The sequence below is a fragment of the Hoplias malabaricus genome, chromosome 6, assembly GCF_029633855.1.
Source record: "Hoplias malabaricus isolate fHopMal1 chromosome 6, fHopMal1.hap1, whole genome shotgun sequence".
NCBI lineage: Eukaryota > Metazoa > Chordata > Actinopteri > Characiformes > Erythrinidae > Hoplias > Hoplias malabaricus.
Window position 1 is genome coordinate 23,835,267 of NC_089805.1, and position 18,444 is coordinate 23,853,710.

Genomic DNA, 18,444 nt, shown 5'->3' on the forward strand with positions numbered 1-18,444 from the left:
GAGTGTTCTTTTTTCATATTCACGTTTTAGAGGAATGTTTCAGCTAGTGTAAACAGCTAGTGTAAACATTTCAATCCTATTTTGCTCCAATCTTATATGTTTTTATTTACAAAATACTATCATGCTGGTTATTGAAAACAAATCCTTTTAATTTTTTACCAGTCAAAAACAAAGACAACATTATTACATATTACAGAATGCCCAACTTGTCTGAAAATTGGGTTTGCAATTTATAAGAAACTTTTCTGATTAATGGACTGGTAGTGCTCTACAATTACTTGGAATATATTTTTTCCTTCAAATTATAAGTTATGCACTGTTTTAATTCTTGTTTTGCATCAATGTTTCACCAAAGTCACAGTACTTGTTTATTTATTTATTTTGAGCTACTTTCTGTCAGTGGGCAGTGGTCCGGCAGAAGTTTGTGGTCAGATGACGTGACCTACAAAATCTGTGTGGGAAGGAGCTTCTTTTTCCTGCTCATTTAGGTGTTTGTTTTATATATCGTGGTTAAAACCCGAATTCTGTAGTGTGGGCACACTGTCTGCGCGTAGAGAATAGTTTAGCTGAGGTAATGTCCTGAGAGGAGAGAGGGGAGATTTTTCTCTCGGACTGTGATTGCAGGTCGACGCCCAGTCGAGCCGTTACATCCGGGCTCTATACGGGGTGTCACAAGCCTGCGAAGATGGCGACTGCAGGGAGGGCTACACTACTATCCGCTAGCTTAAGTGGAAATAGCAGCGCAGCTGAAAGCCAAAACCTGGAGGAGGACGATGGACAGAATTTGTGGTAAGTGTAACCGAGGTGTTAACGGTTGCAGTGAGGTGGTTAGTCGGTCCAACACCGACAGAGATGCATACAGACAGTGAGACAGACAGGTGCCCCCACTCGATCAGATTCATCCAGCCTCAGTGTGTTTTGTTTAAAGACAGATTTTTTTTTGCCAACGCCCGTTTCGCTTTCTCTACTCAGGTCTTCGATACTGAGTGAAGTCTCAACGCGTTCACGGTCCAAACTGCCCTTGGGGAAAAATGTGGTGGTCATGGGTGGGTATCTGTCTTTTCTTTCTCCTCCGTTGTTATTCTTTTTGCTGTGTTTCATGTCTACAGGGGCTAACGCTCCCGGTGCCCCCTTATTGTGATCGCTGACAGTTCAGAAGTAATGTACCACATGCATTGCTTTAGATTGATCCATGTCTAACCGAGGCGATGGTCAGTGAAACTGTTGTCTTTTCACGTTTCACTGAAGGTGTAGCCACTCCGCTAACAGTGCAGTGTTATTGCTGCTCGTTAGCCGCTATGCTAGTGTGCACATCATTGTCTGAACGGATCTGCGTCTCCATTGACAACAGCGCTTCTGCCCCGAGTCCAAGAGAGAGGAAAGACCAGAGCGTCTTCAGAGCAGGCTCTCAATTACAGATGATTATTAAATAACTGGCCCAGGATTACTGCCTTCAGTTTCTGGCCCCTTGCAGCCAGACAGATAATCCGCACCAGAAGACTTGACCATTAGCCTCTTCTCAGGGCGCTGGTAGCGGCCCAGTTCCTCATAACACTCTCCACAAGAGCAAACTGGACACAGCAGCATTTACGTTTCTGCAGTTTTTGCTTTCCCAGGTTAATATTTTCTGAAGTGTTAACATGATGATAATAATAAAAACAATAAATATAATAATAATAATGATAACAACAACAGTAATAACCGTGGTAGTAATAATGATGATGATAATGACATTGATGATATTGTCAATGAAAATAATGGTCATCGTTATCATTGCAATACTTTTAGTGTTTATATTGCAGTTATTGTTATTGATGTTTTTATTGTGTTATGAGATTGTAGCATGTATGTGTCAAGCGCTGTGTTTTTCACAAAAATGGATAATTAGAAACAGTACTGAAAGATGTGTGGTTTTAAATCCAAGTTGCAATGTGAAAGCCTCAATTTCCATGTACATCATCAAAACCAATGTCCTAAGTTTTAAATGAGGACATATAACTTAGGTCAACCAGAGGCAGCCCAACACTGTACTGTGCTGGTTAAATGACAACAGCTAAATCACAGTCCTTCGCTTCACATTCATCCTTTAAAGCCAGATCTTGATTTTTAGAGAATGTTTGTAAGAGAGCTCAAGATTTTTACCCAAGTCGTTTAGACTTATAGAGAACTGTAATGACAGATATTAAGTGGAATAATTTGTACCAGACATTAACTGGACTTTATACTTCCATCCCCCTTTTTTAATATCTAGGTAATGCCTAAATGAGCCCATGTGTGAATGTAGCTGGTAATTTTCTAGAGAATTCACAGCGAATTAACTCCATGCCTACTGCATGCATAACACAGGCCTAAGCCACATGGATTTCCTGTATTGAAAATGTGTCTGACACAGATAATCTCAGCCTGTATTCTACATGTCTGGAAAGGCTACTCTGGAAAATTTCCAGACCTGAGTTCATATGTGAAATCGGCTTAAGAGAACATTTAACCGCACAGTCTCTATAGGGAACAACCCACATTTAACCCCCATTTCTCTTTATTGCTGAAAATTGTAACATTGACTTAAATACTTAAAAACAAAGCACCAGAATATATGTCCTGTGCAAAAGGTTTTTATGCCTCCCCCAGTGTTCTATATTATTAATTTATTAATAAGTATTATTGAATAAATCGACATGGAGGATTCAGGATAAGAGAAAACTGCATTCTTTAAGTCTGATCCCTGTCATGGTTATGTTAAATTATCTCCACTTCAAGAAAATCTGTAATTTTATCAGGACTGTTTTTATATCTGCATACAGCTGTCTTTGTCCTTAAACGCATTATGTGTAAATGTGCATACAGGTGAAGTGGGATCTGGTAAAACAACCATGTTGGCCAAACTGCAAGGTGTGGAAGAATACATGAAGGGTCGGGGTTTGGAGTATCTGTACTTCAACGTACACGACGAGGACGTAGATGGTAAGAGCCCCATAGAATTTTCAAATGGTAAACGACACTGTCTTGTACTCAAGTACACAGTGTAAGTTTTTGGTGGCTGATATTAGTTGGAGCCTAAACTCAGAAACACAGAAATGTAATTTGGCTTGTAACAGTACCGGAAGAATTTTATGATATTCCACAGGAGTATTTTTAAAGGTTCTACAATGGACTTTCTGCCAGTAGATGTTGCACTAGAGCAGCATCATCTCAAACCAAAACACGTACTTTCCTCCAGCCACGTCACCCCCACATTGAACAGACAGGAACAGCTGAGCTCATAATATTCTCATCAAGTCATGCTTACTCCAGCCAGTCACTCATGAAAAGAGGCATGGAATTTTATTTAGCCATCATGTTACTATATTGGAGAAGGATCGCCAGGTCTTAGAGTGCTTTCAAACTTTCTCACTTTAAAATTGGGTCAGACCAAAAGAGGTTGTCACTGTTTGGTTTGGTTTGTGTGCGGTGTTAGAATATTTTCTTGGATGGTTGGGATGTTCTGATCAATTACTGAAATTGTTATATAAAAGACAGAGTTGTACATGACCAGGTGATTTATCTACTGCCTTCACTCCAAAAAAAAGGGACATTGAAAAAAAACCTTTTAATTCAACTGTAAATACATTGCCATAACCATGCCATTCCATGCTGCCTTAAGTGAAAACAGTGCATTGTCCATGAACAGCAAACATCATTTGATATAAACTTTTTTCAGTGTTCTTTGTTTTTTACACAGTTTTTCACAGTTGTAACCATGAGGGAGAATTACATGCAACACCTCTTGGTTTTTATATTGGGTGTTACTGTAGTAAACATAAATAGGTTTTAACAATTGTGTTTTTCCCTGCCTTACTTCAGCTAAACCTCACACACTCCTGAACTACATAGGGTGTGAAAATATTGTCCAGTGCAGCTCGATGTGATTTAGGACACAGCATTACGGTACAGTGTGCAACATTTATGGTGGAATTGAAAATGCGAATAAGAAGCTGGTAAAATAAATGTTTAACAACATATACAATGTAACAAAACCGCAAACTTATTTGTTTCGGACCTGGTCCAGATTTTCCCGTGTGAACATGCTCTTAGTGTTCTCCATTTTAGAAAAGCTAGTCCAATATTGATTCATGTTTGTAAGAGGCCTTTTTAGCTGAAGAACATTATTATTTTTTTCAGTGGTGGAATATTTGGAAAGCCTCATCCCCCTTAATGTTCTATGCTATGTGACTTAATTCTCTGCTCAGGGCACTTTTGCAGCACTATATAGGAATTAGTTGTTTTCTGCTATACTAATGTTTAAAATGTTGGATAGAAAACTTAAAAAAAAACAATAACCACAGCTTTTAGCTCCACTCCTTCCTTTGCCGTGGGTTAATTTCCACCTGTTGCTGTAAAGTAATCACAGACAGGGCAGTCACATATACATTAAATGACTGCAGATGGGGCAGTTATGGATATATTTAATGACTGCAAGCCAAAGGCAGGTTTTTTTTAGTTGTGTCCCTTGGACAAGTTGATGTCACAGCATGTGATTTTAAACCTAACGCTATCCAGATTTTTCTGTTGGGGAGACATTACTCTCTTCAACAGATAAATACTATCCAAAGAACACAGGATGAATTGCCAGTTTGTATTTTTGACTATATCTATTTTAAGTATTTTGCAGTGTTTTTTTTTTTTTTTACAACCAACTCTATTCAATAGATTTTTCATCAAAGATAAGAACTATTTACCTATGAAAAGAAACATTTATGCATTCAGTGTTCTATATTTAGTCATTGACTTTGCAAAATACCATTTAGGATGTAGTATACAGATCGGATAGAATTTTAATATAGGTTTGGTGTTTATGATCAGCTGTTATTTCTTCATTATGTAAGTCCAGTTATGTCTTTTATAGATATATCATAGTTTTATTATGAATAAATATAAAAAGAATATAATTCTCAGAGAAGCATATCATTAAGTCTTTTATCCTGGTAATGATAACACATTATCATATTGCCCACCCCTGTTGCAAACTAAATGGACATTTTCAATTCATCTTCTGAATTTTTTAAACCATTATTTTAGCAAGCTATGATGTTACCCCTTCTGTAGTGGGTAGGTTTTAAGGATGGCTCAGCTGCAGGGAGAGACTGGGGCACTCACAATCAATACTGCACCATTTCCCATTTTATTACTGCAACACTTCTCTTGACTGCAGAAGTATCTTTTAAAACTTTATAAAGTGAATGAAAGCCATTATAAACTTAACTGTATCATAAAAATAACAAATACAAATTAACAGCCTTAATCAGGTCATTTGTTTTGTTGTAGAAGGCTTTAGACAAATTAAAGTTGAATTAAAATTAAATAAGACAAGCATGCCCTAGACCTGTAGTTTGCCTTTGCTATGCATAAAACTGGGTAAATATTAGGGCATTATGTGACATGTTTTCTTCATGCGTGAATGTTACTTCCTAATATATAGATGGAGAGACTACTGCAGAGTTTATAAGAGAAAGAAACACGAAATCTGCTGGACAGGTGCAGTGTTCTCCATTCTCATTCACTAGTGCAGTTGAAGCTAGTTCATACCTACTGCAGACACAGCATACTTCTTGCGCCAGTGTCAGTGGCGACTGCATACTTTTAACCGAAGATGCGAGGAACAAAGGAAACAGACCCCAGTGTTAACACTGATCTCTCTCCCTCCCTCTAATATATTTTTTAAAATCTCTCTCACTTATCTACATGTTTTCTTTTTCTCTTTCCCTCATTATTTTCTACCACTTAGCTCCTTCTTTCTCCATCGTGACCATTCACCTCTCCTCCTAACTCACTCTCTCTTCTTTTTCTCACTTCTCTCATGTTTTCTTTTTCTCTTTCTTCCCAGAATTGAACATAAACATACACACACTCTTACTGGTGCACTAGGGACAATGAGCGCATTTCATTTTTTCAAGTAGTATGCTCCATTGACTGCAACCTCTATGCGTGGCCGATTTGTCCGTAATTACATCACTTTGGCCTTGTCTGATGGTAGTTCTATAGTGTAGCGTATACATTATGACCCACATCTTGTAAACTCATTCAGACATGCAGTAAGAATCATCTGCAGTGGAACAACTACATTTTTGTGAATCTTTGTCTTTACATTTCATGTACTTGTGATTTATATATATATATAACTCATAAGTATAAGGAGATGCTACAGTGCATAAACAGGTTTCAAATTATTAAGAATAGCCGCAGTTTTACATCTGCACTAAATTTTGACAGACAGAAATATTTATTATTTATTCTTTTTTGTGTGTAAATCGTGGTCCGGAAATGGTTTTGAATTTTGATCTGTTTATCCACATTTTCTTCACCCAAATTGTGCATTAACTGTTTTTAAATAATGACATGTCCTTAGCACAACTCCTCGAATTTGTTAATATTTTAAACATTTAGGTTTTCTGCCAACTATTTCTGTCAGTGTCGTAAAGGTACTTTATTAATAATGTAACATTTCACATGCACACATCTTCTGTTACTTTTGTTGACATCAGTTTAATCTCCCCAAATGCACTCCATGATAATGTCTGATGTTATATTGTGTTAGAAATATTCTATACAGAAGAAAGTGTTCTATACATTCTATTCATAATTTTGACAATTAATGTTTATTTTACAGACAATGCACGGTGTAATGCATGGGTGCTAGATGGAGATCTGTATCATAAAGGTCTGCAGAAGTTTGCTCTTTCTGTGGATAACCTGGCTGACTCTTTGGCCTTGTTTGTGGTGGATCTCTCTCGGCCCTGGCTGGCCCTGGACTCTCTGCAGAAATGGGCCAGCGTAGTGAGGGATTACTTGGACAAACTGCGAGTGCCTCCTGAGACTATGAGAGAGCTGGAGCACAGATGTAAGTGTGTTTAGTTGTATGCTTATTATACAGAGCATGTGTATGGTATAATTAATTAAAAAAAAAACTTTACATTTGATTATCTTCAAAAAATCTACTTTACAGATTCATAAATGTGTGCAACACGTGCTGATATTTTACATTCACATAAACCTTATAGATAAATATATTATCGTGAAATAGCCAACTCTTTTAAAAATGATTATTGCCATTATTTCACCATTTTAGTTTGAAGTTGAATGTTCTCTGACCAGCAGGCCACCTGAGGATCATTCATTGGCCAGAATATAAAATAGATTTGGAAAATTTTGTAGTTGGACATTGTGTTGTGTCATAATAAATAGCAGAATGTGAGTGACATCTTTTACATACTGTGGTATTGTCCATCAGTATTTCTAGCTACCTTTTGTATGTAATGTACTATCATTTATTTCACGGGTTTGTGTGGTTGTTTAGTGGTAAAGCAGTTCCAAGAGTACGTGGAACCAGGCAGTGATCTGGAAGCTGTGCCCCAGAGGAGAAATCCTGAGTCGGAGGAGGAGAGTATCGTTCTGCCCCTTGGAGAAAACACACTCACACACAACTTGGGCATTCCTATAGTGGTGGTCTGCACTAAGGTATGTCATGGCTTTTCAACAGGTCAGTTTCTGAATTAGTGCTGTCTGTTGTCAAATGAACCTGTGTAAAATTGTAATGCAGTTTTTTAAAAAGATGGCTTAAGTGTCAGTTTTTTTGTATAGGGATTGTAGTTTTATTTTTTCTATTTACTCGCTACATGGCAGTGGTTTGGGCGGTTAGTCCAGTGTTTTGCTGTGAAACATGATGTATCATGTATAGAGAGAACAGATCTTTAGCTGTTAATGCAATATCGTAATAATGGTGCAGATGTAATTAAATTAAACCCTCTCTCTCTTTCTCTGCACTAGTGTGATGCTATCAGCACTCTGGAGAAGGAACACGATTATAAAGATGAGCACTTAGACTTCATTCAGTCACACATCAGGGGCTTCTGTCTGCAGTGTATCCTTCACATCTGCACACTCCTCAACACTTTAGAGCTACAGTGGCAACTAGGACATGGATCCTGTAACCACGATGCTTACTTGTAGGCTTATGTAGAGCAGTTGGAGTTTTATAGGTCAAATCATTGCATGCTCCTACTGGCCTGCTTTCAAAGCAAGTTGTGCTACAGTGTTGCTGGTATTTACAGTGGGGATTTTCAGTTGGGATTTCACCTCCTTTCTCAAATACTCATTTCTACCCAAAGTTGCCATGTGAGAAAGTTATTTTAAAATGATCTGTCGCCTCAGCCTAATATAACCACAGGATACATTAAATGGTAAAAGTGAACTTATATTCATTGGAACATTGATCATTACATCCTGTGTTACAATTGCTTTATTCTTAGGAACAGACAGTGATTGCCAGATGTGTTCTCTGGCTCATGTTGTAGTCTCAGTGCAACAGACAAATTTTGACTATTAAATTCTTTCCTTAAGCGTTGGTGTAGTGTTCCAGGTGGTAACATAATGCAATGAGACAGGATGGCAACGGCCAGTAAATTACTGAAATTACTGCTAGCCTTGTGATAAAAGTTAAACTGTCATAAATGTCTCTTCTAATTATGGTTTGTTCTGCTCCTTGACACATCACCGAAAGATGGGGCAGCACTACTCTACACATCAATGAAGGAGAATAAAAATTTAGACTTGTTATATAAATACCTCGTGCATAGGTTATACGGCTTTCCATTCAACTTCCCCGCCCAGGTGGTGGAGAAGGACTCCGTTTTTATGTAAGTGCATTCTTTTATAAATTAGGAATAATTATTCAGACTGTATTTGATTAGTAAATGTACGTTTATGCACAGATTGGTTGGTCAGTATAATTTGTATAAGTGTAACAGAGCTGTCTGGCAAGGTTTTCTTTGCAATTCTACTCCTTGTCTAATCCTGTGTCTTGTAAATATTCCACAAGTCCTTTTCTTTTATATTGGGGGTTTGCTTTGGTCTTGCGACTCGGGAATGAATAGTTCTATCTGAAAGTTTTCTTTGCCTTGACACTTGACACTCTATTGTTTTTTAAATTTCCTAAAAACATTTCAGACACTAGAACTGTCAAGTTTTGATGACATTTTAGAATTTTCTAAACTGTTTTATTTAGTTAATCAGTTATAAATCAATTGTGTGTTTACATTTGCACAGTAATAGTATTATTGAATAGATGTTTGGTTTAATTATGTTTTCATTTAATTTAATGAATTCAGGTCACTAATGAATGTTTTGCATGTTCTCCTGAAAAAATGTTATCTGAAATATAAGCTGCTACTAACAAACACATTTTATGCTCCTGTATGTCAGTAAGGTTTCTGGGGGCGGTTTGACTGCAGAGTGGTGTTTATGGCCTTAAGTGACCTTTTGATGGTTTCTTTTTAGTCCGTCGGGATGGGATAACGAAAAAAAGATCGCTATCTTACATGAAAATTTCCAGACAGTAAAAGCAGATGATAACTTTGAAGATGTAATAGTGAAGCCACCCGTTAGAAAGGTGAGGCACATGGGGGTTTTCCCACACACTTACTGGTTGGACATTTTTTTTTTGTCCCGGCTCTGTATTTAAATATTGTTTATTTCCTCATTCCAGTTTGTCCATGAGAAGGAAATTCAAGCAGAGGATGACCAAGTGTTTCTTGTGAAGTTGCAGGTAATGGGTTTTCGAAGCCTGCCATTGTCAAAGCCTTTTTCAACACAACTGGATTGCTGTCATTTTGCTGTGTCATTTTAAATGTCCTTAAAGCTTCATGACTTCTCATTCAGATTGCTTGAATTGCTGCAAATAAGTTCCTGGGGATATAACAGTAGTTTCAAACAAACATATACAGACCTTCCCTTTCTCTGCATCTAAACTGCATTACATTGAAAGTCACACATTACTTGTGTGACATAAATAACTTGATTGTTTAGTAAGTCTGAGAATTTCAGTCAATATAGCTCGGGCTAGTATGTCATGTCAGCATAGGCTTGTGAGCCATATTCAATCACATATTAATATTAATTCCTTAAATTATGCAGGTTATATTAATACAGAAACAAGAAGTCTTGAGATTTTTAATGAGTACTACTGCTTTTAAAATATTAAAACTAGACAACCATGTTCAGTGTAAACATTTTTAGTGTGTAGGTTTTAAACCTCAACATGCTCACAGGCTGCTGGTATAGGATCTCTCCTGGGCTGCATCTGTGTAACTCTGGGAATATACAGTATCAAGAAAATATTGAATATCTCTTTTCTGTCCTAATTTGTGTTGCAGGCTCTGTTATCCAAACAGCCTCCAGTCACAGCAGGAAGGCCAGTGGTAAGTTTTTTTTGTTTTTTTTTTCTCCCTTCAAAAATTTTTTCTAATGTTCTCATAGTTGCATGAAGCATTTGGCTTTACAAATTTGTTCTATTAGTAATTATACGTTTTATGTTCTGTTCTAACTTTTTTTGTGTGTGTTTTTGCGTGTTTGTTTATTAGGACACCTCAAACCGGGCTCCCACCGGCTCTCCAAGGACAACTAACCGCTCAGCAGCTGCTAATGTGGCCAACGTTATGCCCATGCAATCAGGTACCAAGAAGATTGATCCCAACATGAAAGGTGTGTATGAGAGCCGTCCATTCAGGATGCATGCTCTCTACTGCTATCTTGCTGCCGCTCTCTCCTTTATTTCCTCTCTGTCCTTTTCCGCTCCCTTGGCTCCATCTGTTCTGCACCGAATGTCTGGACCAATGCTCCTGGGATCATGCCTTCCTTTAAACTAGAACTCTAACTTAACCGCTTTCTAGCTGCTCTCTCTCAAGCTTCTAACTCTTCTATTGCCTTCTCCAGAGTTTTCGCTCATTCTCGTTTGAAACTGTAGATAGAATGAAAGGAAAACTACACTTACAATTTTGCTGCATTGGTATCAAGTTTTTTGATTATCACGTGTAATAATTTTGATGCACTTCTCTATATTCAGAATAAGAACAGGGAACCTGTTTATTCAAAACATAATTATAACAAACCCTATTCTTCATTGAAATGTATTTGTAAAAGCTGTGTAAGTTGTTTCTCTTCTAGCTTTGTAATATTTAATAAGAACACCTGCACTGGATTCTGAGAGTAAAATGTATTATATTTTAATTTGCTTTAGGTGTACATTTTAACCAGGAAGGTTTCTTATTTGTTATTTGGTTGGACATGTAATTCAGGAAAACCTAGAAACCAAAATGTTTCCTTAAAACACATCCACTTAAAAGTTGTGCATAATGTAGACAGACAAAATTCCAAATACCTCCTGTTTACTTTAAATTTTTAAGATGGAAGCCACTTGTTTAATTTATTATTCACATAACTCAAAGTGCCTTTCAGCCTGTCAGCTTGTATTATAAATGTGTTTTCAGCCTTTATATTCTTAATACAGAGCAATGTGTCAACATTATTACTCACGGTAATGGACTATATAATATACAATTTTTTTTTTTAATTAATTAATATTTAAAGCTACTGGTTCCCATACTAGTCCTTAGAAAACCCCACCCATTCCACATTCTCATTCCCAGCCAGACAAAAGTGAAGACCACATCAGTCATGGCTGATGATTGCCCTTCAGGCTTGGAAATGGTTTAATGTACAGAGGTTTCATCAGATTTTATTTATTTTTTTATAAGAAATGCTTGGCTCAAGTATTTAGACCACAGGGCAGGATTTGCTTCTTGGGGTGGGGGATTAGGAAAATGCAGACAGTATTATTCCTTTCCTCTGTCTTCTTCTCTGAAGTACCTTTGATTCATGTGTACATTGTATTCATCTGTTTTTAATCTTTTTCCTGTTTTTATTTTCCTAACCTTGCCTGCGTGAAGGTAGAAACTGTCATTTTACTCCAATCTGACTCCAGTTTTTTAGCATAGTGAATACTTTATATGAGGGGCTTTTCTTGAATCTCTGTATGAGAGAATTGTCTGTTGTCCTCAATTAGAGAGTAGAGTTTGAGTTATCTAAGCTGTGTATATAGGTATATAATGAAGTGAAACAATGTTGCGTCAGGAGATGAGAATAACGACTAGAATAAGTACAAAATTGCAGACTTAAGCTAGTAAATAGAAAGATTGTAAAATACATGATGCTAATTTAGTATGTCTCTCCGTGTTGGCAGGTGGTCAGACAAGCGAGGGTGTGCTGGCTAACTTCTTCAACAGTCTCCTGACCAAGAAAGCAGGTTCTCCTGGCCCCGGTGGCCAGCCCACAGGTGGAGGGAGCAACACTCCTGGAACAGTCCGCAAGTCAGGTAAGAGCCATAACATCACATCCGTAATGAAATATACCCAGTTTCTCTGTAGCTTCTCACAGATTAAAGATGTAAGTACATTATTAAGTATTTAAGTAGATTAGCTATTTAGTTTGAGCTTATACCCTTTCATTAATTTGCTTATTTTCTTTGCATAATAAGTGTTTTTGTGCCAGATCTTTTGATTGCTTGATTAATTGATTATTTAATTAATTAATTAACAATCATCTGAATCAAAAAACACTGTAGATCAGATTTGTCTTAAGCCAAACTTGGAAAAGCTTGGAAGGCTTTATTAAACATTCTGCAGCCACTCTTTTGCCAAAAATAGTTGAATCACCTTGTGACTTTGTGAGAGGAAGATGGAAGGGTGCCTTAAGCTGAGAGGATCTCTGCATAAAGTAAGCCCTCAACCTCTACAAACTGAATAAGTCAAAGTCATCAGTCACATATTTTGAATATTGATGAATTAACGGGAGCTTTAAAGGTCTACAGAAGTCTGCTTCTTTTATCCCAAAGTGACCTTGTAATGTGACGCAGCAAAAATCACTGGAGAATCTGAGAATTTGTGGAATTCAAATTAAAAAAACTCCACAGTATGGCCTGTATACTGGACCAATCAACTATTCTTTAGGATAGTATGTCGTCATTGTGCCACATTATTTAAAGCATGCCTCTTTTTTTTTCTTCTATACATACTCATTTTATTATTGTATTTCTTCGTCTCAGTTTTTATACTGTTGTACCATTGATGTTATGGATTGTAGCTATCTGAACGGTGTTGGCTGTATTGGGACTTACATTGGGCATAGATTTAAACACTTTTAAAAATATTGGAATATTCATTGACCTTTCAATTTCACTTCCATTATTTGCATTTCTTTTGTTTTGTTTTTTTTTATCATGTTCAACATCATTGAAGTTTGCCCTTTGTTCTCCCTTTTATGTTTTTATTTTTACACTTCCTTTTCCTTATCCCACCTCTTTCCATCATCCTTTGTCCTCATCGGTCCTTCCGTTCCAGATCTCTGACATCAGCAACGGTAAAAGAAGTACAATAAAAACATATCCTTACTGCATGTTTAACTTATCCTTTCATCCAGTCACATGTTCTAATCGTCAGTGTCCACACTGGTTTATGATTATAATTACAGTGTTTTTAAGATTATTTACTCTGCAGTTTAGTAATGTGGACTGAATGACAATTATACTAAGTGTTTGGAGTAAATTAATCAAATTTCCATTCTGCATAATGTGCTGCACAAGACCATGTGCAGATTAACTAACCAATGTTACAACTAACACCAAGCATTCACTTGCCAGGACTAGCCAATTTTAGACATGCCATTTCATGTGTTTTTTTTCTTGGCCACTTCATGTTTAATCCTGTAACTGCAGCTTGATTTTTAATTGGAATTGTCTAAAGGTAAAGTACATGTGTCCCACAGTACCCTCCATTTACCTTTGGACCCCTACTTACCTAATGATTTGTTTGTGTCCATGTATATGTCAGCGTCCATTTAAATGTGAATAATGTGTGTTCATTTGTAAATCATTAACTCTTTCCTCATTAACTCATATTGTTAACCTGTTTAACAATGTCTTTCATCATGTGTGTTAGCCAGGGGATGTTGGCCACGTTAAGGTGTGTGTTCATAGGAGTTTTGTGCATATGGAGCTTCAAACAACCTTCCATACCTATACTAACAATTAAAACTTTCAGCACGAACAAAACACAAAATAGTTGCACGCTTGTGAACTATACTTCAGAAAACTACTGATGAAATGTTGCATCTGAACACCTGTGCCTCATCATTAACCTAAACATAATCTAATCTTTACCTATTACCACAGCCCTAACCATAATCAGAAGCAATTGATCTCTATGCCTATGATTTGGTTCTAGCACAAATAAATTTTTTTTTCCTTTCAAAAATACAAAGTGAAAGAAATTAGAAATGTGAGCACCTTTTGGTTTCCACAAGTATAGATATACAAGTATGTGCACACACATACACTGATTGGCCACTGTATTAGTGTTTCTTGTATCTACTCTCATTTTCCATTTTGCAGGCCAACTAGACATTGTAGTCCGTCTGTTCCACCGTTTCTCTGCATAATTTGTTCAATGGTCTGGACCCCTGCAGTGCTCTGACATCTGCAGTTTTGTAACCATTGCAGATGTTAGGACTTCTGGGTCTAAGTTTATTGCTCTGTGGGGAAAAAATGAAAGTTGAAGACCCAATACATTTCTTTCGTATATCATAGACTCTCTGATTTTTGTAGTTCTTAAGATTTTAAAATTGACCCCTAAATGCCCTACAAAAAATACAGTTTATCAAACATTAGTAACTTTTATTAGTACCTAATAAAGTGGCCAGTGAGTGTAACCACCCCCTGACCTGCGCACTCACTTTTATGTGTATGGCTTCAGCTTTGGTGGTATGAATTTGGCATGGTGTATTTTTCTCTGTATTTTTTTCTATAGTTTCTCCATCAGAGCTTTATTTTTGGATCCTTTCATATATGTTATTGTTAAAAATATTTCGTATGCTGAGTTGGGTTATGTTGTGCATGAACGCTGCATGCTGATGAGTTTAACCTTTTATGCTTGAACTAACACAATGTCCACAATATCCACAATGTCACAGTATCCATCCTTAGATTAGAATTAATGGCTGCTAATTGTATGCTAGTGTATGTATTGATTGTATTGTCCGCATGTCCTTTTTGTTCTAGAGACATCTCTATTTGAAGACTATATAATGTTGAATATATATTGTCACTTCATTATTCATGTTTTACTCCACTGTCCATCGCTTTATTTTGGTTTCTGTTACTTTAGCACTTTTATCAGAATTCATTTTCCTAATTTACTTGTAAGATGGCTGCTTAACAAAGCAAGGTAGATGCAGTAGCCTAAAAGCTTTCAGATGGTTTATGCTGCTCCCTAACTTGGAAGTTATCTGAATGGCACTAGGTTCTTTTGCTGATTTACTAGTACTAATACATTTATAATCATACGTGTGACCTTGACAGATAAAGCCTTTATGCTTCTTGCAAATTAGAAGTTTTTGTTTTGTTTCTACTCTTTAGCAGCTTTCTCCTCCAATTTTGTCATTGCCAATTCCCCTTGTTAGAGAGTGAGGTCAGTCATGTTTTCTCTGGGTGATGCTGAAGCAGCACGGGGAACAAGCCCCCACTCCAGATGATGGGGTCAAAGCTTAGACCACTGCAAAATCATGAGCCCCTTCTGAAAGGTTTTTCTAGCCTTTAGCGTCCATAAGCCATATTTTTGAAACTCTACCAGTGACGGAAAGTATGTATTGTTTGATTATTTCAGCCCTGCCTGATTGAACTAACACTGTAGCCGCTGAGCAAAGAAATATTTTTTTGCCTACTTAGACTTAGTCAAAGCATGGTTATTATATGGAGTCAAGGTCATGAACGTTCCATTCTGCTGGCCCGTGCTTTGGTATGAAGATCATAAAGGCTGTGCATTACTGAACATCTATCTCAGCAGTGGGTGCACCCAGAAGGGTCACTACTATGAGAATGTGTGTCAGGATACATTAGGAATGTTTACAGCCTGCTTGAAGTATATGGAGTAATATTTAATTAGATATTTGGTGATGTTAACACTTGAATATCCTGTGGTAAAGCAGCTGCTTATTTTTATTTTAAAACTTTTTAAAAAGGTTTTAATTTGCAGAAGCATAAAGAGACCTAAAGCCTGCATTTGTATCTTAGTCACATTAACAGTAGAATAATGTTTTTCTGTTTGTAGGCTCTAAGTTGGGGTTGACTGATGTCCAGGCGGAGCTGGACCGAATTTCCAACAAATCGGACCTGGATTCCTCCGCAACCACACCACCTGCTGAAAACGACGAATCCTGAACAAGAAGCAGGATTACTCACTGTCATGCCCTGCCCCTCTACTCTCCGCCCCTTCTTAATCTGCCTCCCTTCTTCCAACTGTCCTCTTTTCTTGACCTCTCCCCTGTCCATCTCACCACCACTCCTTGAAAGGGAAATGACACATTCCCTCTTAAGGCCAGTGAATCCAGGCTGCATGTTGGGCGGAATGCCTTGTTATGTCTGTTTTTGTATACACGCGTGCACACACAATGCTCATGTAACGAAGAGAGAGATTAAGAGTGGAGCTGTTGGCTTAATGGGGGGGAAGTTTCTCAAATATGAAGCAAAACAATGGAAGTTATTGGGTTAAAAGGGAGAAACATAGACTTGGCGATGTGTGAACTGTAGAAGGGAAGGGTTTGCGTGCTTGTCATGAATGTGAGGTAGGGTTTGTTTTTTTGTTTTTTGTTTTTTTTTTGTCTCCCCCTATCCTTGTTTGAACATTAATGTCTTATTTTGACTGGCAGAGTTAATCTGTCTTTTGTTGATTGTTGACCCTTATCATATGAACGCACATTTTTTAAAATAGAGTTCTTACTGAACCATTTCATCAGGACAAAAAAAAGGGAAGCATCGTGTTTGCCAGAGAAGCAGATAGTGGTGTGGCCCAACTTGATTCTTTTATGCCATCACAAAGCACTGGGTGGGGTCACCATATTCTGTTGTTGTCACTAGTACACTACATGTTTGTGCAGACACAACTCATTATTGAGCTTCCTTTTATTTAAGTTGTTAAAACAGAACAGTTTCATGGAGCTGTTGGTAAGCCTTTATGTGGCGCTTTGAATATGCTATACCCAAAATGTTTTTTTTTAACTGAAGCTAGCCTTGTGTTTACATGAGTATTCAGTTTTTCAGGAAGATTACATTTAATGCCGCAAGGGCTCTGAGCAAATTTATGATCCAGTCATTGGACAGTTTGAGTGTTTTGATTGTGGTGTTTACAGTACTATGGTAACCATAGCCGTTACATCATCTGAACACATTGCCACAAGTGATTGCCTATTGGTTCTTGAATCTAATGCTATGTCTAGATGTGTGGATCAGAACATACCTCCTAATATTTGCAGCTCAACTCAACTGAGCACACTACTTATTTACCCCTGAAATTGCATACCTTTGATTTCTTGAGTAATTTTGCACTACAATTGAGTGTTAGACCTCTGGCCAGTACACCTGGAGTGACTACAAATGCTAACTATATTCAAGGCAAACTTTAGACTATACTAGACTAATATGGTGCAGTTCCACTGTGGCACGGCAGAGGGAGTGCCTACCTTATGAAGATACTCTACAAACCATGGATGACTTGTATTGCACATTATTTTAGGACTGGCAAATTTGTTTCTTGTACAAAAGGACTTTTTCTGTTTTATATTTTTTATTAAGCTTTGATAAGTGCATAATGCGTGTTTCAGTCTCTTGTTAGGCTTCAGCCCTATTGACAGATGCACTACAAATCATGCAAACATGATCAGTATTACTCTCTGTACACTAGCCCTGAAGTGTGGCTGTCTGCCCAACGTGTGTGTGTGTGTGTGTGTGTGAGAGAGAGAGAGAGAGAGAGCTGGATGGGTAAAGAAAGAGGAGGTATGTAGTCTAGAGTTTGATGGCATTTTCCGTAGAGTGTATAGGCTTGAGAAAGTTACTGAAGTCAGAAGTGGGCGGGGAGAAGGAGGTAGATGTGGCAGGGCACGTGAGGTCAAAGGTCACCCTCTCCTGTGAGAATGTACAGTCATTCATGTTAAACTTCTGGGTGGGCGGGGGAGCTAAAGGAGGGGGAAAAAATGAAAAATGGGAAAAAAAATTACAATAACAAGGTCCTGTAATTTCACAAGATGTAGTGATGTTTCTCTGGATCAGGTCTGTAAGCATTCTATTAAAGTTGTATTTATTGGGAATGGCTGCTGACTCTTCTCCATTGTTTATTCTTATGGGGAAAAAAGGACGACACTCATTTAATCAAATAACAAAATCAATGGTGTCAAATTGATTGTTCTTCACAGGGAATGAATGCTGCCAAAGTTGAGCCTACAGAAGAATTTCGTCACATTTACGCCTGGGACCAAAAACAAATAGCTTTGGAAATACCTTGTCTAGATTGACTGACTAATTGTATCCTGGGCAATAAAGCGTGATAGATCCAACAGTGTGAGATAATCAATTATTAATCCCATAATAGGGAAATTTACTGAGTTTATAACAGCAACAGTAATAATTGTTAGAAGCATTACATCAGAAACATTACACAAGGGGGAGGAATGTTAATATAAATAGGTAGGTATTGCCCCTGATAAAGTCAATTTTATCACGTTATAACAAAGTCCAGTGAGAGCAACAAAAGT

The 18,444-nt window shown here is 37.4% G+C and overlaps 1 protein-coding gene across 3 annotated transcripts; it reads left to right on the forward strand.

Annotated features, from left to right (window-relative positions):
* Window positions 1–391: 391 nt before the first annotated feature.
* On the forward strand, window positions 392–18,121 carry dync1li1 (dynein, cytoplasmic 1, light intermediate chain 1). Of its 3 annotated transcripts, XM_066674592.1 has the most exons (14): window positions 392–789; window positions 973–1,046; window positions 2,845–2,961; window positions 6,644–6,874; window positions 7,331–7,491; window positions 7,801–7,894; window positions 8,534–8,669; window positions 9,310–9,421; window positions 9,518–9,577; window positions 10,185–10,229; window positions 10,392–10,512; window positions 12,050–12,181; window positions 13,206–13,224; window positions 15,969–16,073. In XM_066674592.1, exons 1-13 carry the CDS (start codon window positions 686–688, stop codon window positions 13,211–13,213), a joined length of 1,395 nt encoding a protein of 464 aa, XP_066530689.1. In that variant the 5' UTR covers window positions 392–685; the 3' UTR covers window positions 13,214–13,224; window positions 15,969–16,073. The 3 variants fall into 3 exon arrangements, with proteins under 3 accessions (XP_066530689.1, XP_066530688.1, XP_066530687.1); XM_066674591.1 differs by lacking the exon at window positions 13,206–13,224 and having other exon boundaries at window positions 393–789; window positions 10,392–10,482; window positions 15,969–18,121; XM_066674590.1 differs by lacking the exon at window positions 13,206–13,224 and having other exon boundaries at window positions 394–789; window positions 15,969–18,121.
* The last annotated feature ends 323 nt before the right edge of the window (window positions 18,122–18,444 follow it).